The sequence below is a fragment of the Candoia aspera genome, chromosome 12, assembly GCF_035149785.1.
Source record: "Candoia aspera isolate rCanAsp1 chromosome 12, rCanAsp1.hap2, whole genome shotgun sequence".
Lineage (NCBI taxonomy): Eukaryota > Metazoa > Chordata > Lepidosauria > Squamata > Boidae > Candoia > Candoia aspera.
This window is the reverse complement of record NC_086164.1, coordinates 20,294,286-20,313,391: the sequence shown is the minus strand read 5'-3', so window position 1 is coordinate 20,313,391 and position 19,106 is coordinate 20,294,286. Positions and strand designations below refer to the sequence as shown.

General features: G+C 46.8%; 1 protein-coding gene across 1 annotated transcript; it reads left to right on the top strand.

Moving 5' to 3' along the window:
* Positions 1-959: 959 nt before the first annotated feature.
* On the top strand, positions 960-12,152 carry MAGT1 (magnesium transporter 1). Its single transcript, XM_063313333.1, has 10 exons — positions 960-1,139; positions 3,122-3,291; positions 5,286-5,403; positions 6,079-6,219; positions 7,033-7,173; positions 7,657-7,746; positions 8,054-8,117; positions 9,446-9,520; positions 9,942-10,032; positions 10,409-12,152. Exons 1-10 carry the CDS (start codon positions 975-977, stop codon positions 10,422-10,424), a joined length of 1,071 nt encoding a protein of 356 aa, XP_063169403.1. The 5' UTR covers positions 960-974; the 3' UTR covers positions 10,425-12,152.
* The last annotated feature ends 6,954 nt before the right edge of the window (positions 12,153-19,106 follow it).

Sequence of the window (19,106 nt, the reverse complement as noted above, 5' to 3'; positions counted from 1 at the left end):
GGCGTCTCGCTGCCCGACTGGCAGCATCTTCCCGCCAGACGCCCTGCCCGGGCAGCTGCGTCCCCACCTACCGCGGGGTCAGTAAAAGACAGAAGCATCTTCTACGGCAGAGTTTCTCAGCCTTGGCGACGTTAAGAGAGGAGGACTTGAACTCCCAGAATTCCCCAGCCAGCCTGCTGGGGAATTCTGGGAGTTCAAGTCCACCTCTCTTAACGTCGCCAAGGTTGGGAAACACTGTCCTGTTTTCGGGAAGTGAACAAGCGAAAGGACAGCGCTGGCCCCAATTACCAACAATGACCTGCAGCCCCCCCACCGTTCATCCCATCACTTGGCGGCTCTTTCACCAAAGCCTTCATGGATCTCCTGAGCCACCACTTTGCACAGAAAGTGCAAAAGAACTTCCCAAGCATTTAAAACTCAGCTTTAATGTTTCATGTTTTTATCTTATTATTTTTAATTTACAATTGTTTATCCTTTCACACGTTTTGGAAAATGATCAAGGCTGATGGAAAGTTTTTCTCTTATCTCTATTTTAAAAAAGCACTTTGGCAACCGCTCCGATTTTACCAGGCTCGGTAATGGACTCTTCAACGCAATCGCACTCTTGCCCTGAAGCCCTCCAAGATACGCTGCATTGCAACGCCCATCATCCCCAGCCGGTATCTGCGTTCTTCCTCCCATCATCCGCAGCGCTTCCCCCACCAGCCCCAAAGAGCTCTGGGTGGGGCCGCGCCGATTTCGACTGTAGCCCCGCCTTCGCCGCGCCCACTCGCGCTCTACCCTCCAATCATAGCGCACCAGATCTCCCCGTTCTCATTCGTCGCCGAGCGCTTCCCGGGCCCGGCCCCTCTGCTTTCCCCTCCCAAAGGTGAAAGGTCGGAAGCAGAGCGAATCAGGACACGCGATGGACCAATGGGGAGCGGTGGGAGAGCAGCTCGACCAATCCGGAGCTGGCCCGACTCCCGGCCTGGCCAATGGGCGCAGGGCCGCCGGTGTCGCCGTCTCTCCGGCTGAGGGAAGAGGCTGGCGAGGCCATGGCGACGCCGCGGCGGCTGCTCCTGCGGGCCCTGGCGCTGGGTGGGCTGGCGCTGCTGGTCGGCTGGGGCGGCTCCGGCGTGGAGGGGCAGAAGAAAAAAGAGGTGAGCGGCGCGGCCGCCGCGGGCGGGGGATTGAGGGGAACCCCGAGGTCATCCATCCAGGACGCCGGGACTCGGTGCCTGGGGCGGGAGAGAGGGCCGCTGCCCGCGTGCAGAGGGCGCGAGCCAAGGGCAGCAGGGCTGGCGTGCGGAGGGCTCCGCTCGGCCCGTCCCGCCCCCGGATGGGGGAGTTGGGGGGCTGAGTGGGGGAGACACGCGGGGATGGGAGGGAGCCGGCGGCTCTGGCGGCAGGAGGCGCCCTCGGGCCGGCTCCCGCCTTCCCCGCGTCCTGGCCTTTGCGGAGGTCTTAGTCTCTGTTGCGTCGTCATGGCTGCGTTTCGGAAGCCGCGCAGGGCCCCCGCAGACCGGGGCGGCCCGTGCCTTTCTTACGCTCAGCCCACCCCTCCACCAACGCCGGAGGAAGCGCTCCGAATCGCCCAAGCAAGAGCCCGGGGCGGGCTGGAAATGCCCCCCCGCGTTCGCCCGCGTGCGAGGGACCCTCCTGGCGCCTCTGTAGGCCTTGCTTCCGCGCCTTGCCCTCCTGCCTGGGGCTTGACGCCCGCATCGTGTGAATACAGCCCGAGTCCCCAGAAGTTGGCGGTCTGGGCTGTGCTCTCAGGGCAGCCCTTGACAGCTGGATGTGTCGGGCCGCCTGCCAGCCACGTGCGTGCTGGGCTTCAAGGGGGGGGCGTCATGTCACTCTCCGAACGGTCGTGCAGGAAACAGGTTGTGGAGCCGCGATGCAGAAACTGGTTATTTGTGTATTTCTTTGCCTGGGCCTGCATGCTATTTGTATAAGGATTTCTTTGCCTTGCTCTTCCTGAAAAGACGGGGAGAATACAGCTGCGCTTGCAGAATCCGTAATTAACAAATGGCAACATTTGGCAACATTTACCTGGCTTACTCCCAGGTAAGTGTGGATAGGATTGCAGCCTCAGTCTCTTTAGGCTAAGATGTTCTGAAAATTGTGTTTGTTTCTCTGAAGGCTGCAAGCACTCATTCGTCCATCTCTCTCCAATTCTTCTTCTCGCATATTGCCGATGATTGGACCCAAAAGTTTCAAACTTGGATTCATCACTCCATATTACTCTTTTCCACTGATCCTCATTCCAATCTTAGTGAGTTTTAGCATATCTTAGCCTTTTCAGCCTGTTCCCCTTCTGCAAAAGTGTGTGTGTGCGCGTGTGTGTGTGTATTCCTGATTTTTTTCTCTTTGAATACTGCATACAAATTTCCTGTATTTTCTGGTTGTATTCTAATAAAGAGACTGAGGCTGCAATCCTATCCACACTTACCTGGGAGTAAGCCCCATTGATAGAGGTGTTTGAAAATGGTGTTATTTACCTTACTCAGAAGTAAGCCCATTGTATTCAGCAGGAAGTAGGTGTAATCCTATCCTACTCACTGGAAACAAACACCTCTATCCATTGAGTATAATGGGACTTAACTTCTGAGTAGACATGCGTAGGATTGGGCTCTGAGAAATAATTATATGTGGTCATTATACCATTGCTAAAACAACAAATCTAATGGTGGTCTAAGACTTTTGCACAGTACTATATATGCAACAGCATGATTAGACAACATGGTTTGGTTGATTTGGGCTTATTCTTTTTAACTTGTAGACCATGTTTTTCATTTAGGTGTATTGTGCAGAAATAACTTTTATGAATATTCTTGTGTTGTTGGGCTTCTTTCAACTTTGCCAAGGATGTGGATTGCTTGCAGATGGAGTTGAGATCAAAAGGTGAAAGAGAAAAACCACGTATAGGGCTGAGATGTGGAAATCGTGGAATTTCATGTGAAGAGAGAATCAAGTAATTATGGATTTACCACATCAGAGTAAATTAGTGGGAGCTAGAACTGATCACAGGATAACCCCTAATATGCATTTGAATGAAATATGCTTAAAATTCAAGCTGTGACCATTTAGAGGCTTGAAAATCAGCATGCACATAATGTTGCAGAATTCCTTTCTAATCTAGATGGTGCTTTCAGAAAAAGTGAGCCAGTTGATGGAATGGACTAGCAAAAGGTCAGTTATTCGACTGAATGGGGACAAATTTCGACGTCTCATAAAGGCACCACCAAGAAACTACTCTGTGATAGTAATGTTCACCGCTCTTCAGCCTCACAGACAATGTGTTGTTTGCAGGTAAGGATTTCAGTTATTACACCAGTAAGCCATGGTTCAGATCATTGTGGTTCATATAGTTGTAACACCTAGCCACCACTGTGTTCCCTTCGTCTCACTTGGGCAGCTTTTGACCGGAATCCAGCGGACCATGTTCTCATGATAAATTAATCCTACACAATGAAGGATCCTTCACAATGATGAAAGAAACACAGTGTGGCTGTGTGTTCACCATATTACCAGAAAAGTATACTAATTAGTGCATTTTTAAAATGTTTTGTGCTGAAACACAAAACGCTTGTTAGAAATTAATGAAGTAGCCGTTCATAAAATGATAATTTAGAAATATTCCTCTTAAAATGAATTCACCTGCTATAGTTGCATCTTATCAACAGCATTTCTTTGAACAATTCGTATAAGATTCCTAAAGTTCATAAAAGCAAATGATTTTAGAAACTGCTGCTTAGTTCATCTTTAATTGATTTGGTGGAAACTGACACTTCAACTGATTTAGATGGAAAAAATATCACTTAAGAACATTTCAACCTTTGGAGAGGATCCAATAGATTATTTTATTAAAGGTAGCAAGTTAGAATGAGTCACTGGTCTGCTGTTAGGAACAAAGAGCACCAGAAACTGGTCAACCAAGTTCTTAAATAACGCAACAGAGATTGAAGATGACTGCATGTATACATTTGACCATGGACAAAGAATTGTTTTGCAGCTGTAAGGAGTATGGATAGGGGTTCACAGATGGGGATTCACGGGAATCTTGGTATCTCTTTGGGAAGACACAGAGAACACTTTGCAATGCAGGGTACTTAGCCTTTGATGCTGTGAATGCCAATCAAGTTGATGATTATTCTATTTGACCCTCATCCCACTTTTAATGGAGAAAGTTTTAAACAAACCCATTATCCTTGAGAATGTTGTGGCTTATGGAGCCATACAGTTTGTAAATCGATGTAGCAGTTGTGGGAGGAATTATGTCATGAGGGAATAGCTGTGCCATGTATAGGATGGTTTAGCAATCAGGATTGCTGTGACCGGATGCGTTGACTTGACCCTGAGCAGGCAAGCAAAGGCAGAGGTATTCAGGAGCCATCATTGCCCTTGGTATGAGCATGTCAAAGGCATGAGAACAATAAAAATTCTCTCCACACCATTCTGGAATTAAATTCTAGCTTCTCAGGCCTGAGGTACATTTGTTTTCCTGTGCACGAGTATAAATATATTCACAGATGTAGCACGGGCTTGAGGGATCCGACCAAAAGGCAGCTGTGAGGGCTTTAGTTTGTTTTAGCCAAACCTAAATGGTGCACAATTTTGAGTCTCACGAAACAGCAGCGTGCCACCTTTATACAAGCTGAAGTCACATTTCAAACTGCAGGCAGAGCCAGGACAGAGAAATGAGTGGCAGTGGGGGGAAAAAATTAAATTCAGTTTTAAATTTAAATTTGAACTAAATGAATTAAATACAGTTAGGTGGATACTCTCCATACATTTAATACAGTCTGTACTTACAGTCTGGTGGCAAAGTTTGGAAGGGCTCTTGGTGTTAATCCAAAGCTTTTGGGCTCCGGGGAGGGCTAGCAAGAGCCTTTGTGAGAAGCCTGGGGCAGGCTCATGTTTGTTTGTTTGTTTATTTAATTTTTATCCCGCCTTTATTATTTTTATAAATAACTCAAGGCGGCAAACATACCTAATACTCCTTCCTCCTATTTTCCCCACAACAGCAGCCCTGTGAGGTGGGTTGGGTTGAAAAAGAATGACTGGCCCAAAGTCACCCAGCCAGCTTTCATGCCTAAGGCAGGACTAGAATTCTCAGCTTCCTGGTTTCTAGCCCAGCACCTTAACCACTACGCCAAACTGGCTCTCCTCTTCCTCCCCTCTTTTTGCCTCTTCCTCCCTGATACTGGGGCAGCATTTGCAGCACCGATTCCAGAGTGTGTGTCTGAGCTTATTTTCTTCAAATCGGGTCTTTCTTCATTAATGCTTCCTTTCATTTGTGACAGGCAGGCTGATGAAGAGTACCAGATTCTGGCAAATTCCTGGCGATACTCAAGCGCATTTACCAACAAGATCTTTTTTGCTATGGTGGATTTTGATGAAGGAGCTGACGTATTTCAAATGGTGAGGAGTTTCTGGTGACTTAAAGTAGTGAGCTTATAGGAATTGCTGGTTTTTGTATGAGTAAAGAATAGAAAAAGATATATATCACTTTTATTAAAAATTCTTAAGGTGTTTAGAAAGCAATCTGAATCACGTTTGTTCAAAAGTAAGTCCCTAAATATTGTTTCTCTTAAGAATATTTTGGATTGTGGTAAGGCCAGTTGTAAGGATTAGGCTTGTAAGAGTGTGAGCTGCAAGTTGCTTGTCTAGAGCAGCGTTTTTCAACCTCAGCAACTTTAAGAGGTGTGGACTGCAATTCCTAGAATTCCCCAGCCGGCATCTAAAAGTTGCCCAGGTCGAGAAGCACTGCTCTAGAGTAGCCCCAGTGGACAAAAGGGGCTTTTCCCACCCTTGTGTCCCACCGACAGAGGGACTGGTGGTATCAGAAACTGAATATTACTGATTGTTTCCATAGACCAGTGTTTCTCAACCTCGACAACTTTAAGACTTCAACTCCCAGAATTCCTCATGGCTGGCTGGGGAATTCTGGGAGTTGAAGTCCACCCATCTTAAAGTTGCCAAGGTTGAGAAACACTGCCATAGACTGAGAATCTGAGTTCTGTTTGAAAGCATGGATTTTAAACCTTGGCAACGTTTTCAATGACATGTTTTTGTATGTTTTACTGAAAAATAAAGCTCAACATGAATTCTGCTCCAACCTTCATTAATTTCCCACCAAAAGGGAAGCCAAAAAGAGGAGATACTTATGAGCTGCAAGTGCGAGGTTTTGCCGCTGAACAGCTTGCCCGCTGGGTGGCTGATAGAACAGATGTCAATGTAAGTAAATGCCAGATTTTGCCTCCAGTGTTATGCTTTTAACTCTGAATGCACAAAGAGGTGGCCTCTTATCCTGCTACTTGCTCTGGGGAACCACCGCTGAACTCCTGGGCATCTCCTTCAGCTTCAAAGAGTCAGATTGCTATGCAAAGAGACTGAGTCTTAAAGTCAACTACCCTAAGATAGGTAATGACAGTTAGCTTGTCTAAGGCAGAGCCGAGTTCAGTCTTATCAGTGGGATTGAGTACAACACCACAAGCCAAAACTAAGCAAAGCACACAGTGTCTTAGAATATTATGTAATCCTGGCTGTTTGTAAACCATAATTAATTAACTTTTTTTGTGGTGGAAAATTGATCTGAAGACATTGAAGGAGACCTCCTTGTACAGATTCTCCTCCACCAACACAATAGGAGAGCAGTGGAATAAGTGGAAGTTATTTTTATTGTAAAATTATAGCATTTATTTCTCACTTCAATGAATTATTTCTAGCCTGTCCCCCAAAAGATACAGAACACACACATTAATAAACAATGCACAACATAATCCTTGTTTTAAATTATATTACATTCTGGATCAACTTCTGTCATTAGTCATGTTAATGATTTGCTGGAGTCCCATCTAGTACTTTGGCAAGGGCCCCCAGTTTCAGAGAAGTTGATGCACTCTCTTGCCATAAATCATGCAAAAGTTTTAGAAGCCACGCGGGAGACGTCTAATGCCGAAAGGTTACATCCCCGATTGACGGCAGTGAAATAATAACACTTGGGGCAAGTATATTCCAAATGACAATTGCACCCCGTCTTTGTCACAGATCCGAGTGATAAGACCACCAAACTATGCTGGACCCTTGATGTTGGGGCTGCTGCTGGCTGTCATTGGTGGCCTTGTCTATTTAAGAAGAAGCAACCTGGATTTCCTCCATAACAAGGCGGGCTGGGCCTTTGCTGCTTTGGTAAGCAATCTGACACTTAAAACACCTCTGCTGACTCCTTCCTGTTCTACTCAATCACACAGGTACACAAGGTGAACTATCTTGAATAAGCTGCATTATGCATTCTTTTTTCCCCCCCTTTTTTTAAAGTGAGAACTTGACATTTATAGGAAATAAAGTTGCTGTATTCCTATTTGGGAGGGGTCTTTTTGCAGGAAACAGGCAGATCTGAAATCAACATTTTAGCTCATTTTGGCTTCTTTGAGAGTAAATGTAATACTAGTACGGGATAAGACATGCCTGATTAAGTCACATAATTGTGTAATTAACACATGAATAGTTTGTAAATGCCAATTTTGAGGATTGCATTAAGAACAAACATTTGAAATAACTTTGAAAGTCTGAAAAAAAGGAACTAGCCCTGTTGATATGTAGGCAGTGTCCCTTTGGTAGGTTTGTTGGTGGCACACACCTGGCTGCTGATTCGCTGTCTTGTGTTTTTAGTGTTTTGTTCTGGCTATGACATCAGGGCAGATGTGGAATCACATCAGAGGGCCACCATATGCTCATAAGAACCCTCATACAGGTCAAATGGTAAGTGGGAGTTAATTTCTGCTTGAAAACGTGCCATGAAGTCACCACTAGCATCTTTTCTCGGCCCTCGGCTTCGAAGGTAATTCTCCTTGGCTCAGGCCCTCCTCTGCTGGGAAGTTTCCAGGTTCAGTGGCTGATGGGTAATAGCGCTGCTGAAAGCATTCATTACCAGAACACGCCATCAACTTGTTCTGGAGCTCAGCTTTCTGAAGAACTGGTTTTCTGTAGTTTTGTGCTCACGTGCAAATGCAGGTTTGGGGTTTTGTCCCATAAAAGTAATTTCATGCCTTGACCTCTTATTTTCCAGAGCTACATCCATGGGAGCAGTCAAGCACAATTTGTTGCTGAAACGCATATTGTTCTACTGTTTAGTATCCTTAATGATGAATAGAGTGCTGTATGCAAAAGTACAATCCAAAATAGTGTTTTTCAGCCTTGTGCTGCATGTGTGATGATTTTACAACTTAGGAGATGGCATGGATTGGGCTGAGGGTGTGTGCACTGCAAATTTACTTATGCCAATCTGGACAGATCACTGGGATGAATCTGTAGGAGCAGGTAAGAGATAAATGGATTCATCTGAGGGCAGCGGCTTCTGTTCCAGTTGCAATTGGTCTCCACAGAAGTATTTGCTATCCTGATTAACTACAGGTAGTCTTTGCTTGTTTAGCAAGGTGTTACAAGTTACAATGCAGTTACAATGGTTTTAAAAAAAAGCTTTGCGACCAGTCCTCGCAGTTAAGACCGTCACAGCATCCCGCAGTCATGTGATTGACATTTGTGCATTTCACAGCCAGCTTCCAACAAGCACAATTAATGGAGAAGGCGGAAGTAAAATCACAGGTTGCAGTCATGTGATGTCTCACTTAATGATTGCGGCAATTCACTTAACTGAAAAGGAAATGAGGTCATAAGCCCATCGCAGTCGTGTGATTTTCTGCTTAGTAGCTGCGACACTTAGTGACGGAGTAGCCAGTCCCAAATGTGGTTGCTAAGTGAGGACTACCTGTAGACATAACCCATCACCCTGCTTGGAATTATCCTTCTATGTTTTCAGATGACACACCTCAGTCAACAAACCATGGGCAGATGTTTTACTAACCATTCCATTTAAACTAACTAGTTTTAGTGTTTAAAGTGTAGAAATCTGGCCTCCCAGGTCCAAAAACCATGCAGGCGTAAGCCCCAGACAGAACATCCCACGTGTGGTATTTTACCCATGCAAGGAGGAGGCGGGCAGGCAGAACTGCCCTGGCCTCCACGTGGAAAAATGCCTGATGGGCTACCGTTGCTTCTTGGCCCAGCCCTAAGCAGCCTGTCTTCTTTTGCAGAGAAGTGGGGAGCTGCAGCGCTCTGGTGGAGCAGTAGGGCCATCTGCCACATTTTAGGCAGAGAGGAGCCCAAGTACTCAGGCAGATGGGGAGACGTATCAGAGGCTCAGCCCTAATTAGGACTCACCTCTGATGCCTTGAAAGCTAGCCTGGGAAAAGGCAACCTGCTCTTCCCTGGCAGAATTTATCATTTCCGCTGTCAAGGAAGAGAGTTTGAACAGGTTGACTGTTCTGATCTAAACCAAGAGACAGACCAGATCGTGAAACGGATGTTAAAACTCTGCAGCCGGAACAGTAGTGACTGTCTGCCTCAAAGATTAAAGGTTTCGCTCCGTCCAAGTTTTTGGCCTTAACCCACCTTCTCATAGACGCAGGTGTCACTCTGGGGATCGTGCTCCTTTACGAAGCTGCTACATCCGACCTGGAGGTGGGGAAGAGAAAAAGTAAGTACCAGAATTGGCCGCAAAATGCTTTCCCTTGCTGGAGGCAAGTGGGGAAGGGAGAGAGGGTTTAAACCAGTGTTTCTCAACCTTGGCAACTTCAAGCTGTGTGGACTTCATGGCTGGCTAAGGAATTCTGGGAGCTGAAGTCCACACAGCTTGAAGTTGCCAAGGTTGAGAAACTCTGGTACAAACATTTGAACACAGCATTTCTGCTGTCCATTGTCAGCATAAAATACATTTGCCATCCTTTTTAATTAAAGGATTTGGGGGGCCCTTTTTAGGGTTCTTGGAGGTTGCCTTCACACTTTGCAACCCCCGCTGCCGCCACCCTTTCCAGGCTTCTGCTCAATCCCATTCCTTAAATTTCAATCTCACAGTGGTTTTTCAGGTAGCATGAATCACCTTCTTTGCTCTTCCATAGTCATGTGTGTGGCTGGCATCGGCCTCGTGGTGGTGTTCTTCAGCTGGCTCCTTTCAATTTTTAGATCCAAATACCACGGCTATCCATACAGGTATGCGTTTTCTGTCTTTTAAATCACCCTGCTCCAAAAATAGACCTTCGATGGCGTGATGAGATGCACCCACCCAACGGACAGTGTGTGGCCCATCCATTATGGGCTTGGATTGTCCTAAATTCTTAATAGATAGAAAACCCCACCCACGTTGTGCTCCCTGCTTTCTATTCTCATACAGCCATTCAATTGGTATATTTTTACCTTGCTTTCAAGTAATGCTGACTTAATATTTAAATGTGTCGTGCACAATGCACTTGCTTTCACTCAGCGTCATTAGGATTAGGGAGGCATTGCTTATTTTGATTTGATAATTAAGTACATGTACTGTAGATAGGAAGATTTTATACATGCACATACATATTTTTCTTTCCAGCTTTCTGATGAGTTAAGGATGTTGCTGCTTTGTGGCTCACAGAAGTGGAGCAAGATCCAGATATCCTACCTCTCTTTGAAATGAATGAAATCATTGCACACCAAACCAAAGATATCTAGTGCCTTGGCAAGACAAATTGTTTGCCCTAAACATCATGATGCATAATTGGAATGCATTCCTGTTCCCCATTTATTTGAAGCCAGGGGTAACCTGTATTCTGAGCTTTGTGCCGCTTGCCGTCTTAAAAGCAAGTGAGCCTTAATTCCCAGGCCACCGTTCAAAAAGCCCAACTAGGTGCATGCTTATGTCTTGCGAATGCATGGAGACGTTTGCTGTTTGCGGCTCCGTGTGCTGCAAGATCCTCAGAAGTGGCTTATCCGGGGGGGGGCTGGGGCTTTTTCAGAGCAATCCTGTAACAGATAAGCTCCCATCACTGCCATTGTTCCAATTTCCTGCAAGGGCCTTATTTTTCAGTCAGGTTTCTCAGTGGGGAGAACTCTTGCCAGGCCTGGGCAATACGTCCCTTGCTGTGAGGGAAGGGAGTCAGATTCCGGTGTTTTGGCTCTGCGCAGGGGGTGAATTCCCTTCAGCTAAAGAGTAGACTAACCCACAGAGAATCATTGAGGGGAAAAACATTGAAGCTCCCAGCACTTATTTATGCTGTCTTGATGATGTGGCTTCCTTGGGCCTTTTCTTTGAAGAGGAATGAAGAAGGATGCCACGTGTGAGACCATTTCTGTTGTTGTTTACTTGGTCACCAGCTGAGCAGAATCTCCCAGAATAATACGCTGCCTTCTCCTCACTTGTGGACAGTTTTGAGATCTGGCACCACCATGTAGATTTATCTCTACAGTGAAGTTCCATTATTGCGCTGATCTTTACCAAACGCAGTCACCTGCTCAACTTTGATAATGGCATTGCTTGTTGTGGGTTGGACTAGGTATTCAGTCCTCCACTATATTCCTGAAACACGTGACTGGTGACTGGCATTCTTAAAATTCTTTCCATAACTGGCCAATTTGGAGGCTGAACACAAAAGCAGGATCTCTTCTCTATCTCCTGTCCTGGGTGCTGTGTGTGTAACCCTGGGCATCTGATATCGAAACCAAAGGGCAGCCCTCACTTTAAAAAATGGCTGATATGGGGGGGGAGGGGGAACCACCTTAAACTGAAACATTTCCCATTATGAATCCTGACCAGATATCAAACATGCTATTCTGTCTGCCTTTGGCAATGGAGCCTAATATTCGGTGGATTTCTTTACTTCCAAGACATTTTGGAGATGAAAGAGAAAATCCCAAAATGCGTAGAGGCTGTAATAGCTGAGTTTTTCTTCAGGCGAGAGCTGTGTGCCGTTTGCATAGTTCTCCCTTCTTCTCTGGGTCCTGCTTGGTTTTTGTGTGAAGGCCCAGATCTCTAGAGGACCACTTGCTGGATTTGGTAACATTAGCTCATTTGGGGCAGGGTCTAATAAGGGCTGTAGAAGACCAAGAAAAATACATTTCTCCTAGGGAAGTAGCTACGATTGTAACTCAGCTGTATAGTTTTCTCTTGCACAAGTTTCCTATATTCAACTACTTTTCAAGTGCCTTAACACCATTAGACTATTTTTTCAGTATTTAATTCCAACAATATTTGAAAAATGCATTTTTATATGATTGAGAGCATCCAAGTTGTAGCATGGGTATTGAAACGACTACTGTGGATATTTGCCAGATTTCAATAAATACTTTACAAACATGGACCAGCAACTGTCTTTCTGAGTTTGCATCTGGAAAACCTCAGTCCACAGAAATTTCCTCCTGTATGGTGTCCCCCCCCCCCATGGAGAGGGGGTAGCTTGAGCATTAGCCTTTCAGTCGGCTGATTTGAAGGTGTCAGAGCACACCTTCACTCTTAGTGCCTTTGAGATTCTGTCTTGCATTGTGTTCGTTTTTTAGATGCTTTTAATTACAAAATTGGCACATTGCAAAGCATTGTGTCAAGCCTTATTTCCAAGAATACTTACAGATTCCCCATATATTGGGGGGGGGGTAATGTCTTCAGAGACATAGTAGTCAAAAAATAGATTGTAGATCAATTGACTCAGTCTTTGTTTTCACTACACATAGGTCCATTCCTTGAATTGGCTGAATCCTGCATTTCATTAGTTTAATGACTCATTAATAAATTGCATTTTCTGCATACTGGTGTATGCAGATGGTGTACAACAAAATGTAAAACAACCCAGGGGCAAAAATCATTACTATAATGTGAAACAAGTACTCCCATTCGGAGCTAAAGGGTGCTCTCTCTCTGGTTTCTGTGGGGAGCCAGTTCCACAATTAGCAAACACCCCCCCCTCACACTAGTGTCTCTCGCTTCTGGAAGAGCAAGGTCTCTCTCCTCTGTGGCAGGAGTTTTAGTTCCAGACTGCTAAGGGGGGAGGTAGACAACATGTGGCCTCAAGACCACATGCAGCCCTCTGAACCCTTATCCCAGTTCTGTTGTGTGGGCCGTGGGTCTTTAGCTAATAAAGTCGAAGCAAATCAAGGTACTCACTATAGCAAGTCTCCCTTTGAGCCAGGATTGAGAGAGAGGCAAAGTTCCTTGGCAGAGCTGTCCTTCAGAAGGTGGAGCCAAAAGTGTCAGGGCAGGCCAAAATTAAGGTTTCAGGTAAGCAGAGCCCGAGTCAAAAAAGAAGTGTTGCCTACAGTATCACCATCCAGTAGCTGATCATGCCCTGGCAGCAGGTTTTATATTCAAAGCTCCCATCCTCCACCTGAGCACAGCTGGAAAGCAACTGGAAACCAGTACAGCTCACACAGCAGTGTAACACGGGCGAATTGTGGGGCATCCAGAACTTCGTGCACCACCACAATCTGGACCAGTTACAGCTTTGAGGGCAGCCCATGTTGAGGGACCGCACAGCTGCCTCTTTCAAGGCAGGCAGGACCATCCCCTCCCACAAAGAAGCATGAACCACTGCTTGGACCCAACCACAATTGGTTTCTCAGGAGGCCTTGTCCAACCAGGAGGGGCATGGGTCTAGACGAGTGGCAAAGCCCACAGTCCCAAGGGCCCTGTTCACTTCCTCAGGATTGACCAGCTCAAACTCCTCCCAAATAACTGAGCTAGCCTCAGTCACCACAAGTTTCGCCCAGCTGGGGTCCGACAGATGCTGAGAGTGCTCCTCGCAGAGGCCCTACAAGGGTTCCTCCAGCCCCTCCGTACCATTAAGAGACCTGGTTATCCAAAATAAGGCCACCCGTTGGTTATCTGCAGATGCAATAAGAGTGGAGAGTGAGCTCACTTGGCCCTTCTCACCACAGGTTGAGTCCTAATAAAGGCTCTTACCTGTGTCTAGTTGGCTTCATCCTTTATCTTCCTCCAGCGGCACTCTAGGCATCTCTTGGCTCGTTTCATCTCCTGGAGCTCTTCCATAAACCAGAGGGCTGCACAGGATCACAGAGGGTTTGCACAGGTGTGGCCCAATCCACAGCCCTTGTCATGGGCTCATGCCAAACTGACCAATCAGAGCCTCAGGAACAACCCAAGCTTGCTCTAGAACCTACTGGGTGCATCTGTTGCCTGGGACAAGCCGGGCAAGCAAGTCCAGCCTCCCTGGAGTAGGGGCCAGTTCCAGAGAACTCCAGGGCCATGAGGGAGTAATGTTAACAACTCCCCAACCCCAGATCATTTTGCAACTGCTCCGAGACAAAGCCATATCCAATGTGCAACCTCCACTGTTAGTCGGGCCATTAATAAGCTGGATCGCAGCCATGGTGGCCATGGTGGCCATCAACTTCTGAGCCATCTCTGACTGCAGGCCCGAAGAGGACAGGTTGAAGCCCCCCAGCACCATCCATCCGGGGAACTCCCCGCTGACTCAGCCACTGTAATGATTGCCTATTCTAGAACACCATCAGACTCATGAGCAGGATCACAAAGATATCTGATTTATTAAAGAATAGTATGCAGGATCACAAAGAAAGCTGAGAATGAAAAAAGCGCGCCAAATGCAAACTAAAAACCTCGGTACAAATGAGATCCCTCCCCCCGTAGAATCTTCCCAAGCTCACAATCCCGGGTGCTCCTAACGGCTTCTGATGGTCCATGGGAAAAGTCTTTGAACAAAGCACATAACCCAAACACATTCCATTGAAATGAACATAGATACAGAGCTTGGCACAAGGTTTCACAGCAGCTTCCTCCCAAACAGAAACGCGCGTCAGCGCCATGGCATGTGAAACGTTACGATGTACAGTGCACATTGAAACAGTGAACATGACATACTGCTCCCCAAAAGAAAGAAAACACTAAGCAGCAGGCTTCAAAGGGTAAGCCAAGTGGAAACGGTTTACTAATTCAGGAGCATTAACATGGCGAGCAGGCACACATTCAGGATGAGGAAAGTGTTTCCAGTGGATCAGATACTGGAGGGTGCCTCGAAGCTTGCGAGAATCTACGACCTCCTTGACTTCAAAGTGCTGTTGGCCGTCAATCATGATCAGGGCAGGAGGAGGAGGTTGGGGATGCCAGCGGGAAGAGTGGTGGACAGGCTTGAGCAGGCTGCAATGGAAAACAGGGTGCAAGCGTTTCAAATTGTGAGGCAGGTCCAACTTAACAGTAACTGGATTGATAAGACCAACAATAGGGAAAGGACCAATGAACTTGGGAGCAAGTTTTTTAGAGGGTTGTGGGGACTTGATGAATTTGGTAGATAGATATTCTTGATCCCCAATTTTGAAATCGTGTTGCAAAGAATGACGTTTATCGGCTTGAAACTTGTAAGCAGCCTGGGCATCAGCCAAAGCCTGTTGAATCACTGGCCAGGAATCAGCAAGCTTAACAGCCCAGTCAGAGGCAGAACAGGATTGGGGAGGGGGTTGTGGCAGCTCAGGGATGGGAACAACGTCGTGACCACAAACCACATGAAAAGGGGTTTGCCCAGTACTCTGATGGACAGCATTGTAAGCCACTTCAGCAAAAGGCAGCAAGTCCACCCAATTGTCCTGATGGTAGTTAATGTATGCTCTAAGGAATTGTTCAAGGGTGGAGTTCAAAATCTCAGTAGATCCGTCAGTCTCAGGATGGGACGACGTGGACAGCGCCTGTTTGGTGCCAATCAATTTTAAAAATGATTTCCAAAACTGGGAAGTAAACTGTGTCCTGCGGTCGCTGACCAAATGGGAAGGTCTACTGTGGAGACGGTAGATGTGAATGAGAAATAGGCGGGCCAATTGCGGGGCCAACGGGAACGACGCACATGGAATGAAATGGGCTTGTTTGGAGAAAAAATCTTTTACAACCCAAATGACAGTTTTCTTCTGACTGGGAGGTAGGTCCACAATAAAATCCATAGAAATCTCATCCCAGGGACGGGATGGGCTGGCCACTGGCTGTAGAAGCCCCTGTGGTTTCCCTCCTTTTCGCTTTGACATTGCACAAACAGGACAGGAAGCAACATAGTCTTTTATATCACGCCTTAAGGTTGGCCACCAAAACTGACGGTGAACCAAATGCAAGGTTTTGACAAAACCAAAGTGTCCAGCAAGTTTATCATCATGGGAACGCTGCAAAACATCAGCCCTTAAAGTTTCAGGCACATAAAGGCGGTGTTCCACCCATGCCAGACCGTTTTCAAAAGAAACATTGTCTCTATTAGCTAGCAACCAAGTGTCAGATTTCAGTGCCTGGAGAAAGTCCTTCTGTAACTGACAAGGAACTTGCATTTTCCGCTTCCCAGGCTGGGCTGGGGGCGGAGTTGCCTGCGCACGGGTCTGGCTCCGAGTGACAGCAACCAAGCCCAGTTGTGGTTCAGTGAGAACAGTCCCAACTATATTTGCCACGTGGTCAGGGTCCTGAGGTAAACGTGACAAAGCATCGGCCAGAAAGTTTTTCTTTCCCGGAATAAATTTTAACTGGAAGTTAAAGCGACTGAAAAATTGAGCCCAGCGAATTTGTTTAGGACTGAGACGCCAGGATGTGTGGAGGGCTTCCAAATTCCTGTGATCAGTCCAAACCTCGAAAGGGCATTTAGCGCCTTCCAGGAGGTGACACCAGGCTTCCAAAGCGGCTTTTACAGCAAAAGCCTCTTTTTCCCAAACATGCCACCGGCGTTCAGTTTCAGAAAATTTTCTGGACAAATAAGCGCAGGGTTTTAAGTGATTTTCAGAATCTCTCTGTAACAATATAGCCCCAACTGAGGAGTCAGAAGCATCAACTTGGACCACAAAGGGGCGTTCAGGATCAGGGTGCTGTAAAATAGGCTCAGCAGTGAAGAGGGTTTTTAACTTCTCGAATGCTGCCTGGCATTCAGGCATCCAATTCAGCACTGCCCCAGAGTTTTTTACTTTGCGTGTCTCCCCCAAACCCTTGGTATGGAGTAAATCAGTAAGGAGCAAAGCAATCTCAGTGAACCCCTGGATAAATTGGCGATAGTAATTACTGAACCCGAGGAAACTTTGCAATTACCTCCGGGTGCAGGGACGTTCCCAACTTAAAATCGCCTGAATTTTTGCAGGATCCATTTCAATGCCCTTGTCAGATACCCTATAGCCTAGATAGTGAAACTCACATTTGGAAAGCTTGGCATAAAGCTTGGCACCTCTAAGCTTACTTAACACCTGTTTGAGAAGGCTTTCGTGTTCCTCCTCAGTTTCAGTGTAAATGAGTACATCGTCCAAATAAACCAGGACCCCTTTAAACAAATGATCATGTAATACTTCATTTAATCAATTGCATGAAAACTCCGGGCACCCCTGCTAACCCAAAAGGGAGGACTTTGTACTGAAATGAACCCAGTGGACAATTAAAAGCGGTTTTCCACTCATCTCCAGCTCGTATGCGGATGCAGAAACAGGCTTCACGAAGATCAAGCTTGGAGAAAATCTTGCCCTTAGACAAGTGAGCTAACATGTCCTTCATGAGTGGCAGAGGGTATTTGTTGCAAATTGAGATGGAATTTAACCCCCGATAGTCCATACAGAGTTGAAGCGTGCCATCTTTCTTTTCCCGGAAGAGCACAGGTGCCCCAGCTGGGGAATTTGCAGGTTCAATAAACCCCCTTGACAGATTTTTGTCAATAAAGTCCTGTAATGCCTCAAAGCTCCTTCTGAGTCATTGGATAAATTTTCAGCTTGGGCAATTGATCGTTGGGAACCAACTCTATTGCACAATCAGTTTTCCGATGGGGGGGTAGCTGATCTGCTTCCATTTCCCCAAAGACGTCTGCAAAGTCTTTGGTATCAATCGGGCAAGCCTTCTAAATGTGCCAAACTAGGGCGCGGCGTGGCAATTGCAGCCCTTCCAACCCCCGCACTTGAAGCTCTCTCCGCGGTAGGGGCTTGGTAAAACCCATCCTCAAAAGTCAGAGTTCTGTGTTCCCAATTTACATGTGGGCTTCGATAGGTCAATCAGGGAATCCCCAGAATGACCAAGGGGTTGCCAAAAGGTGCCACTACAAATTTCAAAGTCTCACGGTGGCTGCCCATTTGCATTGCAACAGTTCCAGTGAAATGGGTTGCCCCCTCCCCCGCCGTTGAACCATCCAACTGTGTGAAGATGAAAGGCTGCTGGAGGGGAAAGCTAGGCAGATCCAAAGCAGCAACCAGATCAGGGTGAATCAGACACCTGGAACACCCAGAGTCAACTAAAGCCCAGACCTCTGTAGTCTTTGTGCAGGAGCCCAATTTCACTTTTACTGCTAAAGTGGGACAGTCAGCACTCACCATAGCATCCTCACGCCCATCCTCCTCCACCTGCCCACAGGTGCTCTTCATGGCAGGTAGCTGGCATTTCCCGCCGGCTCCTTAGAGTCATCTTCAGTCTCTCCCAAGAAGTAGAATACAGCATCAGCTGCCCCCTTAGCTGCTGTCATCCACCACGAGGGGGGCGGCGATTTGGCCGGCAGCTTGCCCGCTCGATCTCCAGCCTTGGCTTTTGGGCAATCAGCTGCTTGATGCCCTTCCTTTCCGCATCAGAGACACTGACCCCTCGCAGAGCGCCGATCTCTCTCCTCTTCCCAGGCTCTATAGCCTGGCCGGGCAGCAGCTGCAGCACTTTGGGGTCCCCTCATGGTGGCTGGTTGTTTTTCAGGTCGTTTGGTTTGCATGAAGGTATGCTGGGCGTGCTCAGCCTTGCCGGCCAGACAGATCCATTCATACAATGTCTCTGGGTCATCTCTACACAACGCCCACCGCAGGACGTCCCAGTTGAGTCCCTCTTTAAACCGTTCTATTAAGGTTGACTGAGACCAGGCGGGGATTTTCCCAGCTAAAGCCTTAAACTCCAGGGCATAATCAGCTACAGACAGTTGGCCCTGGGTAAGATCCTTCAGCACCTTTTTAGCTCTTGCCTTGGCTAGAGGATCCTCAAAATGCAGCTTTTAACGCCCACATGAAGTCCTCAAAATACTCAAGTTCAGGGGAGTCAGCATCACTTAATTTAACATACCAGTCAGCCGCTCGTCCCTTCAACTTGGTGGCAATGGCAGTTATTTTAGCCTCTTCAGAAGGGAAGTATGGTCCAAACTGCCTCATGTAACTTTTAGCATTAGTGAGAAAGAAAGATAACTTGGTTGGATCCCCATCAAACTTGACAGAAAAGTCTTTCACCCCCACTCCTGTTGGAGCTGAATCAGTGGCTGCTTGAGTGGTTGGGCCCCAGGTTACAGTAGTTCTCCCTCCTTGGGGTGAGGACACTGGTGGTCGAACTC

Excerpts from the sequence above, each read along its gene's own strand:
- MAGT1 (XM_063313333.1), top strand. The coding sequence starts at position 975 with ATGGGCGCAGGGCCGCCGGTGTCGCCGTCTCTCCGGCTGAGGGAAGAG. Across the intron at positions 1,140-3,121 it reads AGGGGCAGAAGAAAAAAGAG|ATGGTGCTTTCAGAAAAAGT; the intron begins GTGAGCGGCGCG and ends TTTCTAATCTAG. Across the intron at positions 5,404-6,078 it reads GAGCTGACGTATTTCAAATG|CTCAACATGAATTCTGCTCC; the intron begins GTGAGGAGTTTC and ends TGAAAAATAAAG.